The sequence below is a fragment of the Stegodyphus dumicola genome, chromosome 3, assembly GCF_044657685.1.
Source record: "Stegodyphus dumicola isolate Sdum_Otavi_A_Nest chromosome 3, ASM4465768v1".
In the NCBI taxonomy this organism is placed as follows: Eukaryota; Metazoa; Arthropoda; class Arachnida; order Araneae; family Eresidae; genus Stegodyphus; species Stegodyphus dumicola.
The window spans coordinates 204,961,594-204,987,176 of NC_140770.1; the positions used below are offsets into that span (position 1 = coordinate 204,961,594).

A 25,583-nucleotide genomic window follows, 5' to 3' on the forward strand; every position below is an offset into this window, starting at 1 on the left:
CACTGTTCATTAGCTTAAATAGGCAGTAAATAATTATTTTGCTTATCCTTTGAAAATGTGAATTTTTAAGTAAACAAAAGTTACATATTAAAAATTAAAATTGGTTTTGCATTGCTTATGAGCTGTCTTACTTAGCAGGTGCAGAAGTTACTATGTTTCATTTCCATTTATTAGAAAAGGGGGAAACTTAGAAAAGGGGGGGAAAGAAATAAAAGGAGTGAGCATCGTCCTTTTTATATTAGATGGTTAAGACATTCCCCCCCCCCATTAGATAGCGTACTGTATTATACATTTTCTGGTATAATAAGGCTGCGATCATCATCCGAAAGATGTCACTTTTATCTCCCCATAAATTCTAATAAACAGAGTCAGCTCTGCGTCCGTGCCTGGTAATAACCACTTATTAGCGACGTTCGCAATTCAGAGCAATCGTACCAGAATTGCGATGGTGGCAGCTCCACCCACCCAAGGATGACGCAGGCGTTGGCGGGAATCGGGGTCATTTTTCCATCACGCTTGATTGGACCCCACCGTCCAGATGTCTATGAGAATTATATTAAGCTTAAGTGGATAACCATCGGACTGACCTGAATTTATGGTTGGAAAATGTTGTTCGTTCCTGTTATTCTCGCATGTTGCAGGAAGAAGGCAACAAAAGCTGATGAATGAGTGCGCTTTCGATTGGTCTTTTGGTGTTTTTTCAAAGAATATCTCTTGCCCTCCCATTCGATTTTACGTTATCATGTAATTACTGCTGCTTCCTCATTTTGGTGCAAATATCTTATCCGTATATATAGAAACCAATGATTTTGAGTATTTGCAATTTTCACGTCATATTCTCCCCCCTCTTGTTCCTAGAGAATCAGAATTAAGATTAGTTTAATATCAGTGCGTAGTAAAAGTATCAAGTGTGGTATGGACGTTTGTTAATGTAATCATTTAAAAAGCAAGTTTTTTTTTTACATAATACCTCAGAACAAAGTAAAATTTTATAATTTAAATTTGCGGCTGTTTTAACCTCTTGTGACAGATTTGCTTATAAGAACTCGAAAATAGATTTAAGAACAAAAGGAGTTGAGTTTGCAAAACTGCTTCTGAAAGCCAAAACGTGGTGTTATGTCATTTAGTTCTACCCCTTAATTTAAATAACCCGATTTACAAACTTTGAATTTTCATTTTTAATAAACGTATGTAATCTACGAATTTTAAATTTAAGATGTGTGCGTGTAAGATAAATCCAGTGGTTACGACTAAGGTTTCACGAAAGCAAAGGATCGAGTCTACTTCCTGCGGTCGACCGTTTTCGAAAATAAATATCTAATGCACCTGCACGATCGTTAAAAAGATCTGTGATGTTTCATGCTGAAGAAAAATAACTATTAGTTTAGTTTGACGATATGTGTTTTAAAATATATGTAGAAAATATTTTGATTTTATAAAATTACTGCTTCTTTAAAAAGGCGTGTTTAAATCCGAAAGTTTGATGGTGAAAAGCCTTTAATAGTACAATTTTATATTTATTTCAACGTGAAAGGGCAGATTGGCAGTCGTTTCTCAGAGACCATAAGTCTAAATTCGACGTTATATGTACTATATGAAATTTATTCAGACTTATCTTGTGTCAAATTAAATTCGCTGAACTCCAATATCGACATATTATAGTAATCTATTGCGGAATGATTGCATTTTATAATAAAAATGCCTTAATTGATGTTGAGGGAAAATTACAAAACTGTTAAGCATTAGGTAATTATTTTATAAGATGTTCTTTAATAATTGTTAGCTTGAGTACCTTTGACCGTCTTGATGCTCTGAATGGATTATTTAAGCATTATTTGGATTTCTATACTTAGTTTCTGGAGAAGAAGAAACAGGTATAAACCAGCATTTAAACGTATTTGTGTGAAAAGAGGAAGAATGTCACAGTCTGCGACATGTGGCATTCTAAGTAGTGCAAACAACTAAAGATGAAGGTAGGGAAAGATAAAACAGAACAGTGGTGTGACATTTTAGAAATATTATAGTTTAGAAATATTATCTTATAGCAGACAACTAAAGATGAAGGTAGGGGAAGATAAAATAGAACGGTGTTATGACATTTAAAAAATATTAGTTTGTTTCACGAAATTTTTCGTATTTTAAACTTTTATTGTTTATATTTTTAGAAGGAATAATGACGCATAACGACGAATATCCTAAAGCTTTTTTTTACATATAAATATATCTACATGACAGAAGCATTAAAAGTATGTAAATCGAAAACAGATTTATTAATATGTAGCAAAATATGATTCAGAAGTCGAAATTGATTTTTATCTTAAATTATGAGTATTTTTAAACATAAAACATTTTATAGAAAATACTTTCCCACGGTAGTTTTTAATGAATACGATGTATTCTAACTATCTTTATATCTGTTTTTGTTCTAAGTATACTGCATTGTACTAAATTGTTGAGTGATTTCTGGCGCGCTTCAGTAATCTTGGGGGGGGGGGAGAAAATTGCTTAGTGCTTATTCTGTAGGTGTTTGTCCGTTTTCAGTAAATTGTCAGTGAAACATTCCCGTATTTGTCGGTGGTTTGATTTAATGAAGGCAAAACCTATAAGGACTATCTGCCGAAAGCATACCTTCATTGAAAACTTGCTAAGGAAAACTAGCTCATATTAACGTTATGCTTGGGAAAAGTCACGAAAACCTTTCACGTGTTATATTGAGTAAATCTCAAACATTTCATTCAAATGTTCGTCTGTTCGCAGATATTAGGACTCCAGTTTTAAAATGCTTACTGACCATTAACTTTGGATTGCTGATGTTTTATTTAGGGAATCTTTTCCGAACTTTCATGTGCATTAAAATGCTATTATATTTTATATTTTTTTTTATTAATATGAACTTTTAAATAATGACCGTATGTTGAAAATGTCAAAAGATTTGGTCTTCAGTGAAGTCAGATTTATGTGAAAAAAGGAATGTTGTCAGTTTGACGTCATGTTTATTCTGCGACTTTGAAAATACTAATGTTTTTTTTTTTTTTTTTTTTTTTTTTTTTTTTTTTGTTTGTTTGTTTCTCTTTATCCACTCGACTAAGTGTGCACAGCCGGAAAATGAAAGTCTATGACTCTAGGACAATCTTATCTGACGTCAAATTTCCAGCTTCCTTTAACATGTTTGATAGCCGCATTTGTCATTATAAGATTTCGTTCAGTATGTAATAATAATTAATTCCACATAATTTTTTATATTATTTTGTAATAATCTAACAGGGGAAATGTGTTGTGATTGAAGCTAATTGTATTGTTTCATATGCATTTCTTTTAAAAGTTGCATTTTGTTTTCTCTGTGTCAAATAATATCGTCCATTTTTTATGTCGTCTGTGTATTGTTTTTCACTTGTATAAGATAATGACGTCATCATTTTCATCTTATTGTCTCTGCATGTTTTCATATATTAAATTTTATTTTCGCAGAATAAGTTGGAAAGCATTGTAATGTTGAAATTATTAGCATTTTTTGGTATTTCTTGAAGTAAAGTTTTAACTGCAGACTTTTTTTTTTGAATGAAATGAATTATCTAGAAATGACACAATCCAAAGAAGTTGTTACGATTTTTAGAACATAGAAGGAGAATTAAAGGGTTACTGTTAGGTAAAATTATAGTTTTTATGTAGATATTTTTTATCTAAGGAATAAGGCAGGAATAAGTTTAAAATTGGCAGGAAAAAGTAATTAACTTTAATTCATCCAAATAGCGATAAGATAGATAACAAGACAACAAGAGAAATAAGACAAAACAAGAGAAAGAAATAAGGTATAGTTAAATTTTTAGGTGATTTCATGCTTAGTCTTTAAGTTGAATAACCTGCCAATATGAATAGGTAATTTAGGATTGGTTTTGAATTCAATATTTCAACAACTAACATATAGAGATATAAGAGATCAACTGGATTTAACCTGGACTTAGTCAAATATGCAAATATTTTTTTATTTCGTTGATTTTTGTCAGCACTCGCACCTACCTCAAAGATTTTATTTGTAAGCAAGAAGTAATATGCATCCCTAAATCTCCGACTGATAGTATGTTAAGAATAGCCTTAATTAATAATATAATAAAATCCCTCGATTCAGTGATTTATGTAAAAAAAATTTAATGAGTGCTTTCTACAGTAATACTGTCATTCGGTATTCAAGTTAAAATTATTCGTACATATAAGGTATTTTAGTGGGTCTTTGCTAATCTCTTATTTAAATTACTCATCGATGGGCAGAGCTAGCATCGCCAAAATTTTTTTCGCTTGCCCGGGTTAGGTAAAGAAACTAATTTGCGGAGTTGCGTTGGTTTTGTTTGATTCTACCCCCCCCCCTCGTTAAATAGATCGATATTCAAAGAAAGACAGAATTCATTCATTTTACTCAAAACTTACCGTCTTTACGTAGCATTTTTTATAAACTGTATAACATCCTTTTATATTTCTTCTTGAATAGCATCATTTGTTCAGATGTAATAGTTATTAATATACTGATTAATTAACAATTTAATGCGTTCCAAAATGAAGTTGTTTGATAATTCTGAAGGAGTTAGGATTTTCCAAACCAGTAACACTCAGAAATCGAAAAACTCTTAGAACAAGACTTCATTTAGTGAATAGGTAATTTTTCTTGCGAAAATATTTTATCACGTTCCTGTTTAACATTTTCAGAACAGAAAGTAAAATATTGACTATGCGGGCGTATTGTCGAGAAGGGTATTTGACAGAGAAAGTTACGACCTGCAGGTGTGTTGCTTTGTGAGATCCTTTTGGTTGGCCTACATCCTCGGGCTGAAACTCTTTAAGCGCTTACGTAATCTATGTGTGCTTCTAATTTATATCTTCTGTTTAAGTAATCTGGACATGCCTTTCTAAAGAAATATTTATTCTGCTCTGCATGAGTCTTATTTTCTTTCTTATGTCCTCGGAATAACAAATTGCCTCTTCCTTGTTTTATGAATACACCATTGGATTCACCATTTTCTGCTGTTTTGAAGGAAAAAAGCTTTTTTTAATAAACAATTTTATTTTGATATTAGTGTTCGATTATTAACATCCATTGAAAAATTTAAATGGGATATATTTTACGATATGAATATTTGCTGATAATTGAAATTAAACTGATTTTGTTCCTCTTGTGAATTATTTGCCAAAAGTATGGTGATTTTACGATAACTTTTTTCAACACATTATTATTTTGTGGTTTTAAAGATATATTCATATGCAGTTTAAAATAGCCCCAAATAGAAATTGTAAATTTGGATTCTAGCTTCGGGTTCTCTTTTTCAATTTTAGTTATTGTAGTTTATGTATTTTTGTCTTGCTCTAAAGGTATCTGGATGGCAAGTGTTTAAAAGCAAAAACTGCGCCTTCAGAAATATTTGTTGCACATATTTCTGGTTGACCTTTTAAAGAAAACTCTTCTTCTTCCCTTGTTCTGGTTTTTAACTCCTTAACAGTTGTGTATTTTTTATAAAATTCGTTCAGCAGTCATGATTTTTTTTTGCCCTGTTTGATTACACACAAAATTGTGATCCGATTTTGTTAGCAGCATATTTTCCCTGAAATTTCAGTTTCTAAGCGGTGTAAAGTTATTTGTAGCTCGCGATTTTTTTAACTTTGTTTGTGGCTTTCTTCACACACTCAGGCTTCGCAGGAAAGTTTTAAAATATTCATTTATAAATCTACAACTGTGATGTAAATAATTTATGCTGCTACTTTATTAGACGGTATTCTACTCACATGGAATTGTATGCTATCTCATAAAATCATGATTAAAAAAAAAGGAAAGTCTCTTATAAAAATATGCGATAAAATAGAATAAAGGATAAAGAAAAGGCTACACAGAGCATGTATTTTGTGTTGTACAAAGTTCTAGAAAAAATTAATTATTAACATAAAATGTTAATTAATTTGTTGGACTTCCGCTATCATCTACTGACAATATCTGCGTTTAAAATAATTACGGGAACGATGAAAATGGATAGTCAGTAGTTTTTGCCGGTTCATTTTATGTAGACCGAAATTGACGTTTACGGGTGTGACAAAAGTCATTTCGGAATGACTGCTTAAAATTTTGTGACTTACTCCCCCCCTCAATCCTCATAATGGCTGGACAGTTGCTCTGAAACACTGTTAGAGACGCTGCAGAACCCCTTAACCGTCTCATCGCCGAGGGCTTTGATTGAAGATATTTAGAAGAAACCTTCATTCAAATGAGAATCCACTGTGATTAACATTAGATTATCTAATAAAATATATTCATGTTTGTTTTTCCTGTATCTTGAATCTCACCCGCTTTTACTGTTGCCCAGTGCTCCTTTTTAAGCCTCAAATCCTGAAACTGCTGTGTATTGTCTGCTGTTGCTTGCAAGAGGTCGCAGTCGTCAGCGTTGTCACCGTCTTCGCCACCATTTAATCTGTCTTCTCGCGTGAAATGATCTTCAGAAGCATGAAGAGCATTAGATATCCCCATTTTCTTGAAACACTTTACTACAAGTATTATTGCATCATCAGTTCTCCCAGAACCTTGTGCTGAAAAGCTACAATGGGAAAACAGGCGAATAAAATACATTATATATACATCCAAGCCTTCCATGGATGTCGAAACTATACCTTTGATTTCGGGCAGTCGTTCCCCAGTAACCACTATACTACTGCTCAGTGATGTTCAACACACATACATGTCTTTGGTGACCTGATAAAAATTCAAAGCATAAGTTTATCTAATTTCGGAATTGCTTGAAGCAAGCTCAAGACGATAAGTTTGGGTTTTTCACAACGCTGACGTTGCTTACAGAAGTAGGAGAAACGAGAAAGGGACTAGGGGTTAAAAGGGGTGTACATAAAGGGAGTAGGGGGAAAAGTTGCTTTTGAGAAGACTAGGAATCGTTGACATCGTACAAGAACAAACTTGTACTATAGTAACCTTGACTTGAAGTATGTTGCGTTAGCTGCAATCTCATTTTTTGGGTAAGTGCTGAAGGTCGTCGATTTCGAGAATTTGACAAATCTTATCGGGGTGGGGGTGGATGAGAAACTTCTCGAATAACAATCGAATATTAGGTTGTATTTTTAAGTAATTTGCCACAGAATCTATAGTTATTCTTTGATATCTACTAAAGGCGCAGTATTCTTTTAGGTGTTAGTAATGAAAGTACAGTCGGTCATATAATTCATTAGGATAAATTTTCCTTTGTAATACAGTTTCTGTATGCATTAGCTTAGCAAGGGTTTCTGTCAGCTTTCAAAGCATTACATCATGCCTTTAAAAATAACTAAAATCTGAAATCTTGCCCTCAAATTTCTCTCCCGTGGAGTAAATTGATAGAAAATGAAATCTGCGGACAAGAATGTTCTAAAAGTAGGAGATCAAAATGAAAAATTCGAACTACCCTTTTATGAGGCACATGGGTTAATGAAATGGCGAAAAGGTAGAAATATCCAGCAATTCCTTTTTCTTGATTTAATTTTTATTTTTATGTTTCAGTTTTTTAAGTCGCGAATTTGTTTGACTTTAAAGCAAATTTAACTGGTGGTTAGTTTTTTAAATGTTTGTTAACCGTTATTTATTCGTAATGAGTTTTTAAACTTAAAAATAGATTATTCTAAAACTAAGATAATTTGAAAAAATACCAAATTTTCCTAGGAAAGTGGATATTTAAGTTCTTTTCTTAAGAGAAATCATCAGAAACGTTCCAAACAACCAAAATTCATTCAGTTTTTCAGCAAACATTTTTTTGACTTCAGGATAACATCATATCATATATCATCATATCATATCATCATATCAAAGAGTGGCTAGCGGAAGAAAGAAGGGAAAAAAAACTGAAGAATCACAGCAAGGATGAGCCATAAAAGAGTATAGAAATCTGTAAACAATCTATTAGACTATATTACACTGCTGGCCATCGTAAGTGCAACACCCTGAAAGAAGTATGCAAATAACATGAAATTTACAACATGCATTAGCGGAGGTGATATATGCATATGATTAGAATTTCAGCGCAGACGCACATCACGCGCGCCTTTGGCGCCACTTCAAAGCGCTATTTAAGGCTTGGAGTTTTCGATGATTTCAAGTTTGGCAATTGTGTTTTTCTTGTGGTTTTTTTCAAAAAAAGATCAATTATGCCTCGTACAGCGATCCAAGTATGCCAAACAGCGATCATCGTTTGATCAAGTATCCGAGCTCGACAGAGGAAGGATAGTGACCTACCGAGAGTGTGGATTATCTTTCAGGGAAATCGGTAGTCGTGTTGCACGAAACCAAACAACTGTAATGCTGATATTTTCATAAATAAAAATTTTTACGCTATATTTTGACCTCGCTGATTATTATTATTATTATTATTATTATTATTATTACTATTTTCGTTTTAGTCTATGTGTTATATGTTTGATCAGATAGTCCGGCTCAGTAAAAGTAGGCGGCCTGTGTAACTCTGATTCAAAATCTGGTTACGACCACGTGCAGTGCTGACAACTACCACCTGCTTTTGAGACTCTTTTGCAGATGCTTTTTCTTCTTTTTCCCTCTTTCTAGTAATTTTGTTCTCCTGATGAGGAGAGGGACCTTTAGCTGCCCTCGAAATCGATTGTTTTAATATACGTACGTTAAATACAAGGTCGTTATTGCGATTTTGTTTGGAATAAATACTTTTACTGATACTCAGTATAGAAGAATTCACCAAAAAAAAGAATGGGATTTCAATTTCATTGGTATTTGAATAATCAGTATCTGTCATGACGGCCCTGACTGACAATATTTCAGTGTGGCATCTAACGGAATCTGCCAGAATTATTTAGTAATCAGTACACCTCGCATCATTGAAAATTCTCGAAACTTACCTCTCGAATCGTTCTGATAATTTTGCACATAGATAACGAAATTCATGCGCAACATTTAAAATTCTTGAAACCATCTCTCAAATTGTCTTGATAAATTTAGACATAGTAACGAAGTTCATGAGCATCATTGAAAATTCTCGAAACCACCTCTTGAATCGTAACGATAATTCTGGACATACGTTACCTAGATCTAATAAATCTAGTAGTTCATGCCAGGCTATATAAAGGCTTAGTCGAGCACATATTCCATCTGTCTACCAGCCGAACTCTTCAACCTAGCTGTTTAATTTTAAGCTGTTTTTCAAATACATAGCAAATAAAAACTAATGTTATAGAAAGAAAACATACCTATCACTACTACAATGAATTTATTTCGCAAACGCAGATATAATGTGAAAACCTCGAGGTTTTGTGCTATTAAAAAAATCAACCAACCAGATATAATATGAACTCATAACTTCATATTTCTATGGATATGCACAGATGATCGATTTCGAGGCCTTTTATAACACGGCAGACATCTGCACAATAGTTTAGTTCCCAAGTTCTTGCCAAATAGCTGTACGGATTCACTATATTCTAATTGTTACACCCATAAAGGCAGTCGGATGACTTACCGTCTCGTCTTGAATTTCTGAGTTAAAATAACTCGGAAGAAAGTTTATAATAAATTAATGGCAGCCTAACGGTTACATAGTACAACTTTCCATTGGATTATCTAACCTGTGTATAGAAAATTAATCTCAAATGGAGTTTGAAATGAAGTCTGTAGGCAGAGGATACTTTAGAAAATAAAAGATCAGACTTTAAGAATAAACTTTTAAGGGCGCAACATTTCACATTATTCCCTGAAATTTATAGTGATCAAGCAGTGGATCATTGTGCAGCTTTCATGAAGGACGTGTAAGACGCACATGATGATCGAAAATTAAACAAAAAATATCAACAGATTAAAAGACGTGTAATGCTGGCATCAGAGCCAGGGCAACCGGTGCAGCTGCAGAGCGGCAGTACTAAGGGGTGAAAATTTTTAGATGTGCCGGGCAGCAAAATGCCTCTAACCTAGTGCGAGGTAGAAAGAAAGAAGGTCATAAAACAAGAAATAAAAAATATGAGGAAATATCACAAGCTAAAAAGATTTCACCAATTTTGACTGTAACTTTTGAGAAGACGGATGTTTGTGTTCTGTTGATCTCTCATTGCTTGGTGCAACGTTGTTGATTTAAAGATTTGATGATTAAGGGGAAAGATCTCTATCTGGAATAACAATATTTGATAAATGGGAATTAAACTTTTTGACTAAAAGATAAATCGTTGTCAAACCAGTGATTCTTCCCACGACTCCGAATATTTCAGCATGAACAACCATTGGTGACATAAATTATGGTATCTGCCTAGGATTACCAAGGAATTATTACGAAAGATAGAGTTTCATGCGGAAAGAGTGTTCATTAAGATATTATTGTGAATTAATAGTTCATTAAGATATTATTGCGAAATCTGGGAAGCAATTGCATAAAAATGCCTGACTTGCTTAGGGATAGGAAATTAATTTGAAGGAGTTTTGCAGAAAATTGGGACAAGTCTCTTGTAAGAGGCTGAAGGTTCACTCCACCCAAAATAAAATCCTCGTAAAATTCTTCCACAGATTAAAAAGAGCTGTATATGAATTGCAAGAGGAAACAGGCTTCTTCAGCAGATACTCACGCCATTCAAGGACTGAAAAGTAGTACCCTACAACGAATAGCAAATCTTCTAGAGGGATCACAACTGTTGTGAAGAATGGGATCACACAGGAATGTAACCAGATACTTCCTGAAGTAAAATTAACTTGAGAGAAAAATATTACGGATAGTAATTAAATAAAAATATTAGCGTTGCGTTTTTGATTAACTTCGTATTATTGTATTCCGATGACCATTACCTGTGCAAAAAGTAACATAACCGGAATAGTAATTACCAGAAATGGAATTATTTGTAATCCTACGTATTTGTTGCTCTGACGATAAGCCAGCAGTGGACAGTTTGAAATCTATCAAATTTTTACATATAATATCAGAAATTAAATTATAGATTAATAAAGAAACGTGACACTGCATGATTTCTATTTCAAATTCCGTTTCTATTAAGAAAATAAAGTGTATTTATTCAAAAACAAGTCGCATAGATGGTAAATGGTCGCAAGTAGCTCGCGAGCCGCAGTTAAGGTGTCGGGAAACCCGAGCCGCAGTTAGGCCAGAGAACGTTGTATGTACAATACATATGCTTTGGTTTGGCCATGTCTGTTATACACCATCATCGCTGTTGCGTGATATTTGCATTCATGTAAAACGGGAGATCTGAAGAAATCATATAGCGACGAAGAGTTCAAGACTTCCACGGCAAATAAATTCATTCGTTGATAGAAATGCTTCGAATAAAATCGGGGTACACAATCTGTATAGTTAAATTATTTTCATTAAAGCCACTTTATAGTATTGAAACAGTTGTAATAGTATATGCGAATTTGTTTTTATTCATCATACGCAGTGCAGAATTGCAATAAAGCCATATATGTTATGTTGATGCAAAATAAAGTATAATTTATTTTGATACTTTTCTCTTTCAATAAGGTATAGTTTATTTTGATATTTTTCTCTGTCTGATTTCAAAATCAATGTTATCGGTCGAGAATTACATGTATAATAGTTGATTTTTTAAAATGTACATTTTCCCCTCGAGGTTATAATTTATTTTTACAGTTTCATGTTCATTTTTATACACTTGTTTTTCATGATTACTCATTTATATACTTCTAGTTTTATTTCTAGCAATTTGATGACTTCCTAATCTGGTCTATATTTATACATGCCTCCTAATCCTGATCTATATTTATGCGGTTTAGATATTGTTTCTTCTTTTTGTCGTATCTATCACGAGTATCGGTTTAAATGTACTTATTTAAGTACGAATGGACGGATAAAGAGCAATCCACTTTTATATGCAGCTTATGTACAACTATGTAATCCATTAAAACTTTTACTTTCTTTCACGTAATGAATGTGTCGCTTGCCATATCATTTTGAAAGCAGTAGCTGAAGAAGTTTAGGGGAAAAAAGTCCGTATTAGGTTACTGTCAGATGCCATGATATATAAGCGGTTATAAATGACATTAACTCTTTTATTTGCATGTCATGTAGTGATTTTTATATTCATGTGCTTAACTGAAAACAACTTTCTTACTGTGAAAAATGTTCCATTCACAACTGGATGGGTTACGAGGTGACGCAGAGCTCAGATCATTGCTGAGTCATAGTAACATCCTCTTTATCTTGATCAGACGACTCCTCCACATTTTCACCAACTTCTTTTCTTCCTTGTCGTTAAGTGTGTTACCAGATTATGTTTACGCTTCTTGGACATCTACGACCTTGATTGTATAGTGAACGGTAGTCCTGTTCATATCGGTGCTCGTAAAGTTATGGATCTGACATTTTTTACTTTTTTTTTTTTTTCCCCGTACTTGTAGCACAGCGATAACCGCGAAATGCGTAATAGAGGTTTGAGACAAGATGGTCATTCTTGCGTCAAACGGTCGGCAAAGAGAAGATTGCTGTCCGCCATTTTTTAGAAATGCCTCAGAATATGCTTTTGCAGAAATGCCTGAATAACGTAAAAGTAAAGAACTTCCATTTATCTTCATTGCTATAAATTTAACTCTTGAAAGGTGTCGTCAATCGACATTTCGAAGGTTTATTTTATATATACCTAAAAATGCGAGTAACTACACGTTCATCATCAATGTTCCCTCTAATTTTTTTCGCTGACTGCGCGGTACAAAAGTAAATGGGAGCAAATATGTTCAAAACGTATGTAAAAGTGTACAAATGAAAGGGAGATTTTTTTGACCCTCTAAATTTTATTTTTTTGTGTAAAATTTGGATTTTTAGATGCAATTCTTTTATAAAATGAAATAAAAAAAAAAAGTGGTGGCCAAGCCTGTTATGATGCGCAAAATACAAAAACGGCTCCGCAGTTTTCGAAAAATTAGTGAACGGTGTCGCCTTTTATCATTAAGATAGATTTTATAAATGCACAAAAATTTTAAGTGCTAACTAGTCGTCAATTTTCTGTGCAGCTTCATTTGTTATGAAATTTCTCTCTCGATATCCTTTTAAAGATTAATATTTCTGCGCAGTGATTTTCTGGATGAAGATTTTTGAATTTTAAAATACTGCTACCACAAAAATTCGAGCCATCTACGATGTACTTGGTCAGTAAAGTTCACGTTAATTAAATAGAACGATAATTCCAGGTGAAATTTTAATCAACTCAGCAATGTACTTGTAATAATTAAAAGTAGATGATAAATACATAAATGTTAGTTGAGGCCCATTACTAGTCAAAAAATCGTCCAAGTAAGATAAACTAGTTCTTGAGCTTAACGTGGTTATTCATTAAACTTCCTAAATTAAATGCCATATTTTTCAATTATAAATTTAGTTGCCTGTTTTAAAGATCAGGAAACTGGTACAGCTCAATGGTTTAATTTTTAATTGGGATTACTTCTGTAAATTACGGTACAAGAAAAATTTTAGCATTTATCATTAATATAACAGAAACATTGAACTCTTAAACACACCCAAATAAGATATTTAAAAGATAGTTGGTGAGTTAATTTATTATGCCATAGTACGTGAAGTCTTAAAAAAAGTGTTACAGATAAAAAACATATAATTTTGAAAAATTTGTGTATGCGCAGTATAATGTATCGAAGGCCTATCGCTTAAATAAAAATCTTGATCTTTTGAAAACGCCATTTATAACAGTACCAGAATTTGACTGGTTTATAAAATTATCATTTAAGAAACGTACTGGTGTTATACAGTGAAGCTGAAGCACTTCGCGAACATAGCGCCCCGAATTTCATGCTAGCATGTGTGCGCCTTCCTTTGGAAATTTTGAATGCTTTTGAATTTTAATCTGTAGCAGCAAAGTACGAAGTATAAATTTTCAGCGGTATTGGAAGTATTGACTTTTTAAGCATTCAGAATCACAGGACCTAAATGGAAGATATATCGGAGTTCAAAAGAAGAAAAACTGTTCGTCTGGTTGGTGCGCATGTTACTAAGACCGCGCAGGTCTTTGTGGTGTATTGAAGGCTACGTTGTGAAGCTGATTGAAACTTCTTGAAATCTTCTAAAAGTTACATAATCTCATCAAAGACCCCGACCTTAATTTTTTCCTTGATCCATTCAGATTGTTTTTAAACTGCCAATTAAAGTAGCTTATGCTGTAAATAACATTATCCTGTAATTAGATAAATGTTAACTTAGTTTTTATGAAATTCGTAGACATATATTTGTAGCTTGCATTATACTGTCAAATTTCATAATTAAGTATATTTTTTTATTATATACTCATTCATAATCATATTCTGCGTGATGTTTTGCTTTCAGAATGTGTATTAGTGAATGAATTTAAAGTACATTCATCATAAAGAATTTTTGTTTTTCTAGGTAAGGTTCTGTGTGATGTTTGTAAGAAGAAGTGCAGTGGCAACGCCTTGAGGGTGCAGGATCGATACTTTCATTTAGATTGTTTTAAATGTGCCGGTAAGTCTTAACAAAAATGTTTATATATGAGTTTTTTTAATAATTTTCAAACCCCTGAATAAAACTTACGGAGTCCAACTAGGTTAGAATGTTAAACACTGTGTCAGTACTTTCATTGAGACCACGCCAGTACTGTTGATTGACGATGTGCCGTTAACAAAATTATATTCTATTAAATCTATCTTCTGTCAAATTCTACGCAAATCTCCGACTGCCAATATATCGATGAAATCTTAATCACAGGCTAACTGGAAAGAAAGATAAAACAGGCTTATCATGTTAAAAAGAGCTCAGAAACATAGATAGAATTTTGTTCAAAAATAGTCAAGGGCCTAAGTAACGAATGGCCAGATGTGGTGAAGATGCAATCATTTCATACGCAGTTATATACCATGCTACGCCGGTCCAAGCAAGCTAACATATTACTTAAGCAACTGTGTAATGTATTTCTGTTACAGCCATTGCGTGTATACAGTGTTTAATGGAGCAATGCCCAAGTCCGAACATAGAAACGGGACAACTGATGACACCGCCAGCGGTGGGAGAGCTTGCGATGTCGCTTGCACCAAATAAAAATAGCAACTCGGCAACAGAACGGCACCGTAGGCCCCAGGAAGGCGATGTTAATCTGGATAGATTGTGTAAGGGACCTTTATTAATTGCTCAGGCTAAATAATAGGTGGCCCCTGCACTTATACCTAAACTAACCTATTGTCCGCAATTTCATGTTTGTAACTATTATCCTATGCGAGGGTTATGAGTGAAATTTAGATGAGAATTTAAAATCATTATGACTTTTGCTCGCACGGCCGTGCTCTTTTGCTAGAGTTCGATTACAACATGGAGTTGGCAATATAAAATGATTTTGTATATTACAAAAAAAAAAAAAAAAAAAAAAAAAAAAAAAGCTTAACTCAGTGGCGCAACAGCCATAGTGGGCCACGGCGCTCTTTTTCTGCTTTCTTGACCTCTGGGTTCCGGAGTGCATCGGGATATGCCGTGGGCAAGTGGTCAGCTTGTCGCAGGGCCCCCGGTGTTTAGTCCCAAGCGAACTTGGTACTCATTTTATCGACCCACTTGAGGGATGAAAGGCTGAGTCTACCTTGAGCCTGGGGATCGAATCCCGGACCTGTGGTGCAGCTGCACGACGCGCTAGCCCATTCGCCACCGGGCTTTTGTATATTATAAGAAGATTTAAGTGGAATATATATACATAAATACGCTGCTGGCTATTAAAATTGCAACACCGTGAAGGAAAGCAAATACGAAAAAGATATTTAATATGCGTAAACAGTATGGCATGAAAACAGACTTATTAAATTTATAAGCAGTTTGGGGGTTCACAAGGGGGGGGACAAAATTAGTAGAAACAGCTGCCGACCATGGCAGCTAAGACGGCTCTTACCCGGTTAGGCATGGAGTCGAACTGTGCTTGGATAACGGAAACGAGCAACTCATTCCATGTTACTTCAAGTATATGCCATACTTCATCAACCGTATTAGCTGGAGAGAGGTGGCGGGCCAGTCTCTCAGCAACCCGTGAGAGGTTTTCAGTGGGTGACAGACCTGGTGATTGTGCAGGACAGCAATCAAATACCCTGTGTACAGAGGAAGGTTAGAACACGACATGCAATATGTGATCTTGCATTATCTTGTTGGAAGATGGCATTTGGCCAGCCTGGAATATAGGGCACAACCACTGGCCGTAAGATGTTAGAAATGTACCGAAGTGCATTAAAATTACTGTCGATTCGAACTGGAGGTCTGCGTGTTGTGCACCCAATGGCTGCCTAAGCCATTACATCAAGTGCAAGGCCCCTATGCCGATATCGAATGCAAGCAGGCGACATGTGGTCTCCTTGGAGTCTGCAAACACGTATACGGCCATCAGAATACTGCACGAAGAATCGGGACTCGTCTGAAAAGACAACATTGTGCCACTCCTGTATCCAGCTTTGTCGTTCGGCGCACCAGAGGGGACGTCTCTCTGTGCTGCATTGTCAAGGGAAGCCGAAGTAATTAATGGTCGTCGTGTTGATAGTCTACGCGGCTGCAAACGTCGAAGCACCGTACGAGCGGATACTAAGCGTGCGCAAACATGCCCATCTCCTTACTAATGGTCCATGATGTGGTTGTACGGTTTTGAAGTGCTAACCTTGCAATATGTCTGTTCTGTACGGCGTTAGTCATTGGAGTGCGTTGAGATCTTAATGCCGTTCAGTATTATAACCCTCAGCAACCCGTTGATTCCATATTCGCATGACAGTGGTTGGATGTTGACCAGTGCGACGGCCGATATCACAGAACGATAATCACACTCCCGATAGGCAACGATCCTGCCTCTATCACATTCCGACACTTGCTGGATTTCTGCTTATTGTTCGAGACATAAACACGATATTGAGCAAACTCCGACCTTAAAAAGCGCTTTCCGAATGAGAAATCCACTACATAGCTACTAACTACATGCAGACCTTTAGATGTCATTTCTCCCTCCTGCGTCGTCTGAAATACTAATTATGGGCTGAAATAATCATGAATAATGGGCTGAAATACTAATCATGTGCATATCCCAACCTCTTCTTCCTTTCATGTTATTTTGGCGTTCGTCAGATCATTCCTTCCTGGTGTTGCAATCTTAATGGCTAGTGTAAAATAGTAAGAATCTGTTCATTAATCTGTTTTCCTAACTCTTAAGAGTAAATTTGTATCCTTTTTAAATGCGCAGAATAGCATTTACAGCGTATTTTAGATTGCGCCGGACCGTAACAACGAATTCTACAAACTGTTGTCTTGGTAGTATAAGGCGGAAATGAAGCATGTAAATTCTTATGCTTCGGGTTATCTAATCTAAATTATATTTAACAATCAGTATTAAATTACATTACTCTTATCTAAAATCGATTCTTCGTGGATTTAAATGTGATTAATATATGTATTGTTGCGTGCGTACGGGCCGTAATAGGTTAAATGCACATAGGTCCCAAAAGAAACACTTTAGAATTCTAGAATTTTCCACAAGAATACTCTTACGGGTGATCACAGTATCACAGAGTACAATCGGTAGTTACACTTCAAGCTACCAAGAACGTTAAACACAACACTACGCAATGCAAGCGAAGCTAAACCGGAGATAATACTCAGAAGTCACGCTGAGCTAACAGCTAATAACAATAACCGAGGGCACATATCGGTAACGTTATGCCGCGATATTGCAAATTTCGCAATGTGTCCGGCTCAATAAAATGTTGCCCTAAAGGCACTTCACCTAAAAATACATCAAGTTAGATTCCCAGAAGAAAAAATTTAACAAATGTGGAAGAGAGGAAATATTTTCTCCCAAGTTTGAGAAATCAAACTAGAGTCCTAATGGATTGGAATACGAGATTAAAGTCATAATAGAGATAAAAATAGATGCACAAAATACTAACAGAAATTCAAATAGAGACAAAGAAATAATATTATGCAATAAGTACAAATACAGCAATGTCTGTGTAAAGTTTATTTTGGAAAATTTAAATCTCGTAGGAGATGTGTAGCATAAGGATGTAATTTTTTATTCTGTTGTAAAATTTCATATTGAAACAAGTTAAAATTCATGAGAAGGTTACTTTTGTGGAAATTTCTATTGATTTTGTTGAGAAACTTATGAATAATTTTGGTATTCTTACTCGTGCAGTCTTTGATTGCGCATGTAAAAGTGTGCGTTAGTAATGATGCGCAGATATTGTTTTGTACTTGTTGGAGTTTGATCAGGTCATTTTTGGTAAGAGTAGTCCCAGCCGGTGAAGATAGATAAGAACTGGATGCACAGTTGAGATATAAATGAGACGTTTCTTGCTGAAGTCTAATGTGGAATAGTTGCGAATAATTGAGAAAAGGCAGCTGATGACTTTTGTTGCTTTATTATTAACATTTTCGGTGTGGTCCTTCCAATTAAGTTTGCTATTGTAAGTGATGCCAACGTATTCGGTTTTGCAAACTTTTGGAATAATTTCATCAAAAAGTCGGGTTTTCCCTAGATAAAATATTCATGTGCGTTTTATGAATATCAGCAACTGACTTATGGGCACTGGTGGATATTCTCCATTTTGTGCACTAGTCTTCAGTTATTGGCAATAACTCTTGGAGCTTTCGGATCCATGATTTGTATTTGCTGATTTGACTGCCAAGGCGGTATCATCGTCGTAACAGACCATAAAATAATTCACTGGTTTGAAAAAGCCCATCACATAGAAGAGGTAGAGGATAGGGCATAATTCAGAGCCCTGTGGAACTTCAGCTTTGATTTCTCTCAAGTCTGATTGTGCTTTACCAATAGTAACTTTAAATGACATTTTTGTAAGAAGGACATAATTAGAAGTATGACTTTGTATGGAAATTCTAGTTTATTAATTTGTAAATTAGCTTCTCATGTTAGACGCAGTTGAATGTAGTCACGTTCAGCATGAGTAAGACAACATTTTGGCCATTATGAAGAGCCGTGCCAACAAACTCAACAATAGTTTTACTAATTGTTTAGGAATAGAAAGATTTTGTCGGAAACCAATCTATTCAGGAACAGAGAGCAAATGCTCTCTCCTGCCTGCTATGGTTTTCACCTGGCTGCCGAGATATTTCTGATACTTTCTGCTTCTCGAAATTACTGGAAGGCAATAAGAGGGCCGAATTACGGTTACAGATAATATAGTGGCCAAGCTTGGCGACTTTTGACGATTTCTCGTCAAATTTAGCGACAAAAGTTAGTCTCCAAAACCTTTGCCGGCTTCGCGATATCTCCCCAAATTATCGAGATACTCACTTAATTTTAGACTTGCCCCTGTATTCGTATTTTGCCGGCATAACTCGTTTCTCAAGATTTTCTTGTTACTGTATACAAAAAATACAACAATTTCACACATACAATAATTGCACTAAAATCATCTATCTATCTATGTACAAAATTCGTAACAGTGTATTAAATCTGGTTATTTATAGCTGTAGAGATCGATGTTAAAATTTTACAACTTAGTCAATATTAGTGGTTTGCCGGCGCTGAAATAGAAGTTTATATTTAATGAGCTAACATTTTGGTAATAATACTTTTCAAGTAATTTTTTACTTAATAATTAAAAATATTAAAGGTAACGTCATTTTATCGCATTTGATAACGCGCCTCTTTGAAGTAAAATCAAATTTTCTCGCGAATTGGCCAAGGGAAGACTATTCACTTTAACTTGATTGCTATTGGCGTCATAAATATGTTCTTATCTATTTATGGAGTTAGAAGATGGTTTGTTATTCTCACGGCTCATAGAAATAACATTTCTGTAACTCGAATATCCCTAGATGTTTTTTGGTGTTGGTTGGTATAATAATTTAGGATCGCAACTTAGCCTGATAGTTCAGAATTGTTTTGAATGATTCAAACTCAACTGCCTAGTACCTATGAAGGAAACTAGGAACGCCGAAGCCTGTCTCAATATTTTAGAAAATTCAGTGTCCCTTACTATTTTATCACAGTCATGTATCCATCCGAAGAGAATTTGCGTACAGTTAAGGTGCCTTATCATTTTTATGATTTGAAGAATTAGACTGACCTAATCAGACTGATGACTTTAATTCGTTAATTAGTTAATCACTTGTTTATTGAATTGGAACGTTAACAAATTGAACGAATTGGAACGTAGGTTAGACTGCGTCGCATTGATGATAGAAATTATCATTTCTCTTTTCCAAGAAAAGAATTAATTTCCCTCTGCAACATTCCAGAATATAGATGGCTGATTTTAATTAAACAAATAATAACTGTCATCGAAGCAAAAGGTGGACCCAACATATTATTTTCGTATTTCCACGAGAAAAAACATGTCAAGGTTTGGAAATACTTTTGCTCACTTGTATATATTGGTACCATAATATGTAATTATTCAGTTATATATGCATATATATAATAAGAATCATAATCAGAATTATTTATATATATATATATATATATATATATATATATATATAATTATGAGTTTAAATTAGTATGAGAAGCTTAGTGAAATGCAAGAGATTATTGCGAAGCATACTAAGCAAGTAAGGAGCCTGCCGCTTTGCGTCAAAGCGCTAATTAATCGTCAGCATCACGATAGTTTTGAGCACGCATCCGTATTGCTATTTAGGCCTGTATATTTTCAAAAGAAACAAAAAATTAATCACAGAATTTCATTCAGTACCACTTAATCTGTTTGTATAAAAATGAAATATTATGCCCCTCATTTTAGGGTGAAATGTTATCCAATCTCATGATGATTGAGGACATAAATTAAGACTGTCTCATGTTGGTCCTGTTTTCTTTCTATGATGAACCTATTTTTTAAATATTTAATTATTATGTTATCCGTCAAATTTTAAGAAATTTTTTGTGACGTTATAGCCTTTGATGCCACAACCCCTTCCTGCTTTTCTTTAATTTCACCAGAGCTTCATTATCGATATTATTAGTTTTTAAGAAGAACACTTTGTTTTGATCTTGTCTTCTTTGATGAAAACCATTGCACGCCACTACTTCTATGTGTGTGTATATACTATATATATATATATATATATTAAAATATATGACATTCGTATTACAAAGGTTTGAAATTTTCAGTGTTTATGACCTCAACACTGTGTTTTCGGAGTAGCCTTTTATTACAATAATAGTGCTAGAAATATTCAATAATTTGTCATTAGGAAACCTCGGAACATTCACTCGGAAATTCAAACTCTAATTATTTTCAGATAATTGTCATTACATATTTACATTGGCGCTGAAAAATTAAAGGAATAACTATAAAATGTACCTTATTTTGGTTGTTTCAAGTAAAGTCTAATGATAGCTTTTTAGCTCAATTTCAGCATTATCACACAGCCCACTGGAATTCATCTTCGCGACACTGACGCAGAATTTTTGCCCTTCTTATAGTACGAATGGAAAGGAATGTAAGAGAATGCTTAAATTCTAATTTCAAAGACTTATGCGAGTGGTTGGATAAAATTTTACGAATGGAAGAGGGAACGTGTTAGAAAGCATTTAACGGGTTGTAAGAAATGGCTTTGCGATTGGAAGAATGGAAACAGAACACGCTTATCCACATCTGTAAATAATTAAAAGTAGCCAACAACGTTATGTCAAGAAGCGGGAAACAGTTTATCGCTCAAATTACATGAATTTTTATAGTTATTCCTTTAATTTTCCCGCTAGTGTATTTATTGAATAACAATTATGATTTTTACTAATAAGTTTTGTAGCGTTAACCAAGCTGGAAATCTAAATCAAACTACTTGTGCATTTAATAATTTTTGATAAATTACTGGAGGAACTTTTATTTGAGACATCAAATCTTGGTGTAATATTACTAACCGGCCGGCGCGTAGAATTGTATATGAATGACAAATCAGTTAGAAATGTATAAATAATGATTTAGAAAACAGAATGATAATGAATATATATTTGAGTTTTATAATTTAACAAGTATCTAAACAGTCTAAGGTTTCTTCACTTCATTCTCAATCCATAGATCTCAACCCTACATTAATCAATTAATTCCAATCAACCTGATGTTCATAAATTATGCTGTAGTGGTAGAATCGCTTAACAAGTCTTAACAATTTTATAACCAATGAAGGTAGCAGTGATAGCTGTATCCGGTGTGGTGTAAAACCTTCTTAATTCTGAGTCGAAGATGCAGTCGAAAGAGTACGAATGAATAAATGTTCAAGTGTTGACATTTTAGAATCAAAATGAAATGAATAAATAGTCTGAAAACTTTTAAAGTATTCGCGGAATTTTCAGCTTCCTCAAGGCGTTCAGAAAGCGAGGTTCCCTAAATTTCAAAATGGATTTGTCTACGTAGTGATTTTTCTCTTAGTAATGAATTGATTTGCTCGCGGATTTTAGTTGCATGTGCTTTGATTGATGAAGCGGTAATAGTTAAGAGTCATGGTGGTTTTGGAGATCATTGCACGCAGGAAAACGGATTGAACGTTGCTGAAGACGGTTGACGATGGCAACTATTTGTAAGCTGTAAGAGACAACTGTTCCAGCAACATTAAATCATCCGAGGCCTATGGAGAAACAATGGATAACAATAAGAGCGAGGCGAGTTTCAAGAGAAATGATGATATCTCTCTACCTATTGGTAATGTTAATGCCGCTGTTTCTTCTTATTGAAATGTATGTTTCTTTCAAATAAATAATATTGTGATGAAAACCGGTAGTTTAGCCATGAATTCTTTTCATTTGTTACATTCTTATTGTAACCGCGTCCTTCGAAAATTAAATTATTTGCATAATTTTTTCTCTCTCGATTTTCATATGATAAAATTAGTAAAAAAAGGGGAGGAATATACGAGTAAATGTTATTTAAATTCGAAAATTTTGCATCTTATCTCATGGGATTTCGTGACAGCTGACGTATATTAATGGTATTGGTATCGGTATCAGTATCAGTAGCGGGCGCAGGAGTGGACGACCCACCTAACCAAACAAGTTGGTCTTATGGATGGTATCGAAGGATGGTTTTATATTAATGGTATCGAAGTGTATATAGAATTGCGTAGGTAGTTCCGTTATCATTTTCAGTTCATGTGTTCTGATCAAGGCCGGTACTACGCACTTTGCCGTCCGGTACAAACTCTACGGATCCCAAATTTTACTGAGCGCCGCCTCCCTAAGTTCTAAAAATTTTGTCCACCATAAATTCTGCTGTTCATGCCTTCTCTAAATTCTAAAACGTTTACCATCCCTAAGTACTGTTACTCAGTACTTCTGTAAATTCTAAAAATTCTGCTGCCCGGTGCAGACGCACTGTTTGCACTGGCCCTGGTTCCGGTCATGTGTAAGAGTTTTATTAATTTGCAACTGTAAATTATTTAGCTTGTTCTAAGATTTATATTTCATATCAAATATCTCTCTCGAAGTTTAATTTTATTATTTCGTTGACTTAAGCTGTTTAGCTGCCACTACGGAATAAATGTGGTCAACTTCCGTGTTTATGTCTTTAGAATTAAGATCAACGAAAGTAATAATTGGTGTTTAAAGTTTTATTTTCGTTCTGTAAGACTTGCAAAACTGGTTCTCCGTGTAGCTCTGTCGGTCAAGCAAACCGGGAAAGTCGTTTCGTATTGTAGCTCTTTTTTAGAAGAAAAGCAAAGAACAGTCATCGTGGTCATGGCTAACGGAGTTTTCTTAACAAAAATATAATGTAGCACATTTCTTGGATTATGCCTTGAAATTTCTCGGTGTACTCAAAATTTTACTGTGCTCGTCTAATTAGAATTGCGTTCTGAATTCAATGATCCTAGAAAAATACTTAAATCGTTGCGTTCCGAATCATGGATATTCCCAGTAGTAGAATTAACAGAGAGAGTAGATGATTTTCAGTAACTTTTATGCGATTCCTGATGCACGCCAATCAGAACTAATTCGTAGATTCTTTCTTATAAACCGTTTTCAAAGCTGACTTCTAGCAGAAGAAAGGTGTGAAAAATAAGGCTAAATACCGACAATTGTTGCTTTAAAAGTAGACGTTTAAGGCCACTTTTGATGGTCTCGTGTAATTTCTCTTTTCCTGTGTATGTCAAGGATTTTTATTTTTTGGTGTAAATTTAAAACTTTCTTCCCCAAATGTAGAGAATCCTTCCTTTGAAGCGCAGTTTTGTTGCTTCATGGCTAGCTTTAAACTCTGCTTCTACTGTTTGCCGGTCGCTGTTTTCCTTGATGTTCCGTCATATCTACTTCCTTAGGTCAGGATTCTGCACGTTTCGTAAATTCTCAGTATCCACCCTTCTCTGATGATACTAATAACCTTTCTGACCACGCTGAAAACTCAGTTGCGTGTTAGTTTCTAAGCAGCTTTTTTTAATACACATATTTCATGGAAGTGCATGTCGTAAGAAACGTTTTTACAGTATTGAATCTTTCTGTAGCGTTCTTTTACTCGCTGAATCCACCCTTGGCTATTTATCAAATCCCTCGGATTAGTTGGCTGCATTAGCGTTTTCGTGGTTTTCCTCATGTGTAACGTGTATACGAGCTATTTTCCCTTAGAAAATCGTCCACGAAGGCATCTTTCTCCTTGGGCAGATAGTGTTCTCTAGTGTGCTTTGCCAAAGTCTCAATAAACCAAACCAAACGTGGGCTACTTGATTCTTGGGCTTTTTAAAATGAAGTTACCAACTCATTGAAGCATGGACATTATGCCGCTGGAATCGCGCAGATAGTGGTGTAAATATTCTACAGACTTAATCTAAGATTCCTTAGTGGCTGCATAGTATAGTTCGACCACCTCCATTCGCGACCATGAGGGCAAACCAGCGTACGCCATTCGGACCTAATTATTCTCAAAATAGTGTGGAAAGATAAAAACTTTCTTTCTCTCGAGCATATAAATTCTCTCTTTCCATAAAAGAGAAGCCTTTCACGCCACAGCAAGTAATAACGCCCTTTTTGGGCAAGCGTTTGTGTTTTGGTAGAATGCCAGCCAAGGTTGCATTTGAGACTGTCGAACTATAATAAAGTAGTGAGAGGCTTTTTACTGAAACGGGAAATCACGTTTTGGTCGTTACTTGAGAGCTACACATATTCCACCTTTCGTTGCGTCTGTAGTGAATATTAAAGTATGTTGTGATTGAGAACAAGCCAGTGCAGTAGCAGAAGTCGGGATATCTCCATAAAGTTCTTTGAAAGAACTTCATTCTAAGCATACAAGAACTTTTTGAATCCGTTATTTAGTGTAGAGGTCTTATAATCTTTTAAAAATCTTCCAAAAACATGGTAATTTAGGTATGCAAGATTAGATGTTCCAAGTTAGATTTCTTAGATAAAAAATACTTTAGGAAAGACGTCAGTCACACATAGTCGCATTTTTCTCAGATGCTCTCTTTTTAAAAGTGGAATATTTGCACATTAAATTCTAACTGAAAAATAACTGTCTTCTGCGAATTTGCAACGTCCAATTTCAGAAAGCGGAGTAAAGTTGTAAACTGTTTCCCTGAATTAAGGCTCAGGAGTGTTTAGCTCTGAATTGTATGCTGATTAAATTGTGAACTCTGAACTGAGCTGGCGTACGCCATATTATTTTTTGCAGACATGGGTGGATA

General features: G+C 34.7%; 1 protein-coding gene across 2 annotated transcripts in view; it reads left to right on the top strand.

The window, feature by feature from the left end:
• Unc-115a (actin binding LIM protein Uncoordinated 115a) overlaps positions 1 to 25,583 on the top strand; it is a 213,598-nt gene that overhangs the window by 99,214 nt on the left and 88,801 nt on the right. For both annotated transcript variants that reach the window (XM_085813788.1, XM_085813789.1), the window contains exon 2: positions 14,376 to 14,471. In XM_085813788.1, the coding sequence (XP_085669914.1) occupies positions 14,376 to 14,471 (96 nt within the window). The remainder of the gene's footprint in view (positions 1 to 14,375; positions 14,472 to 25,583) is intronic.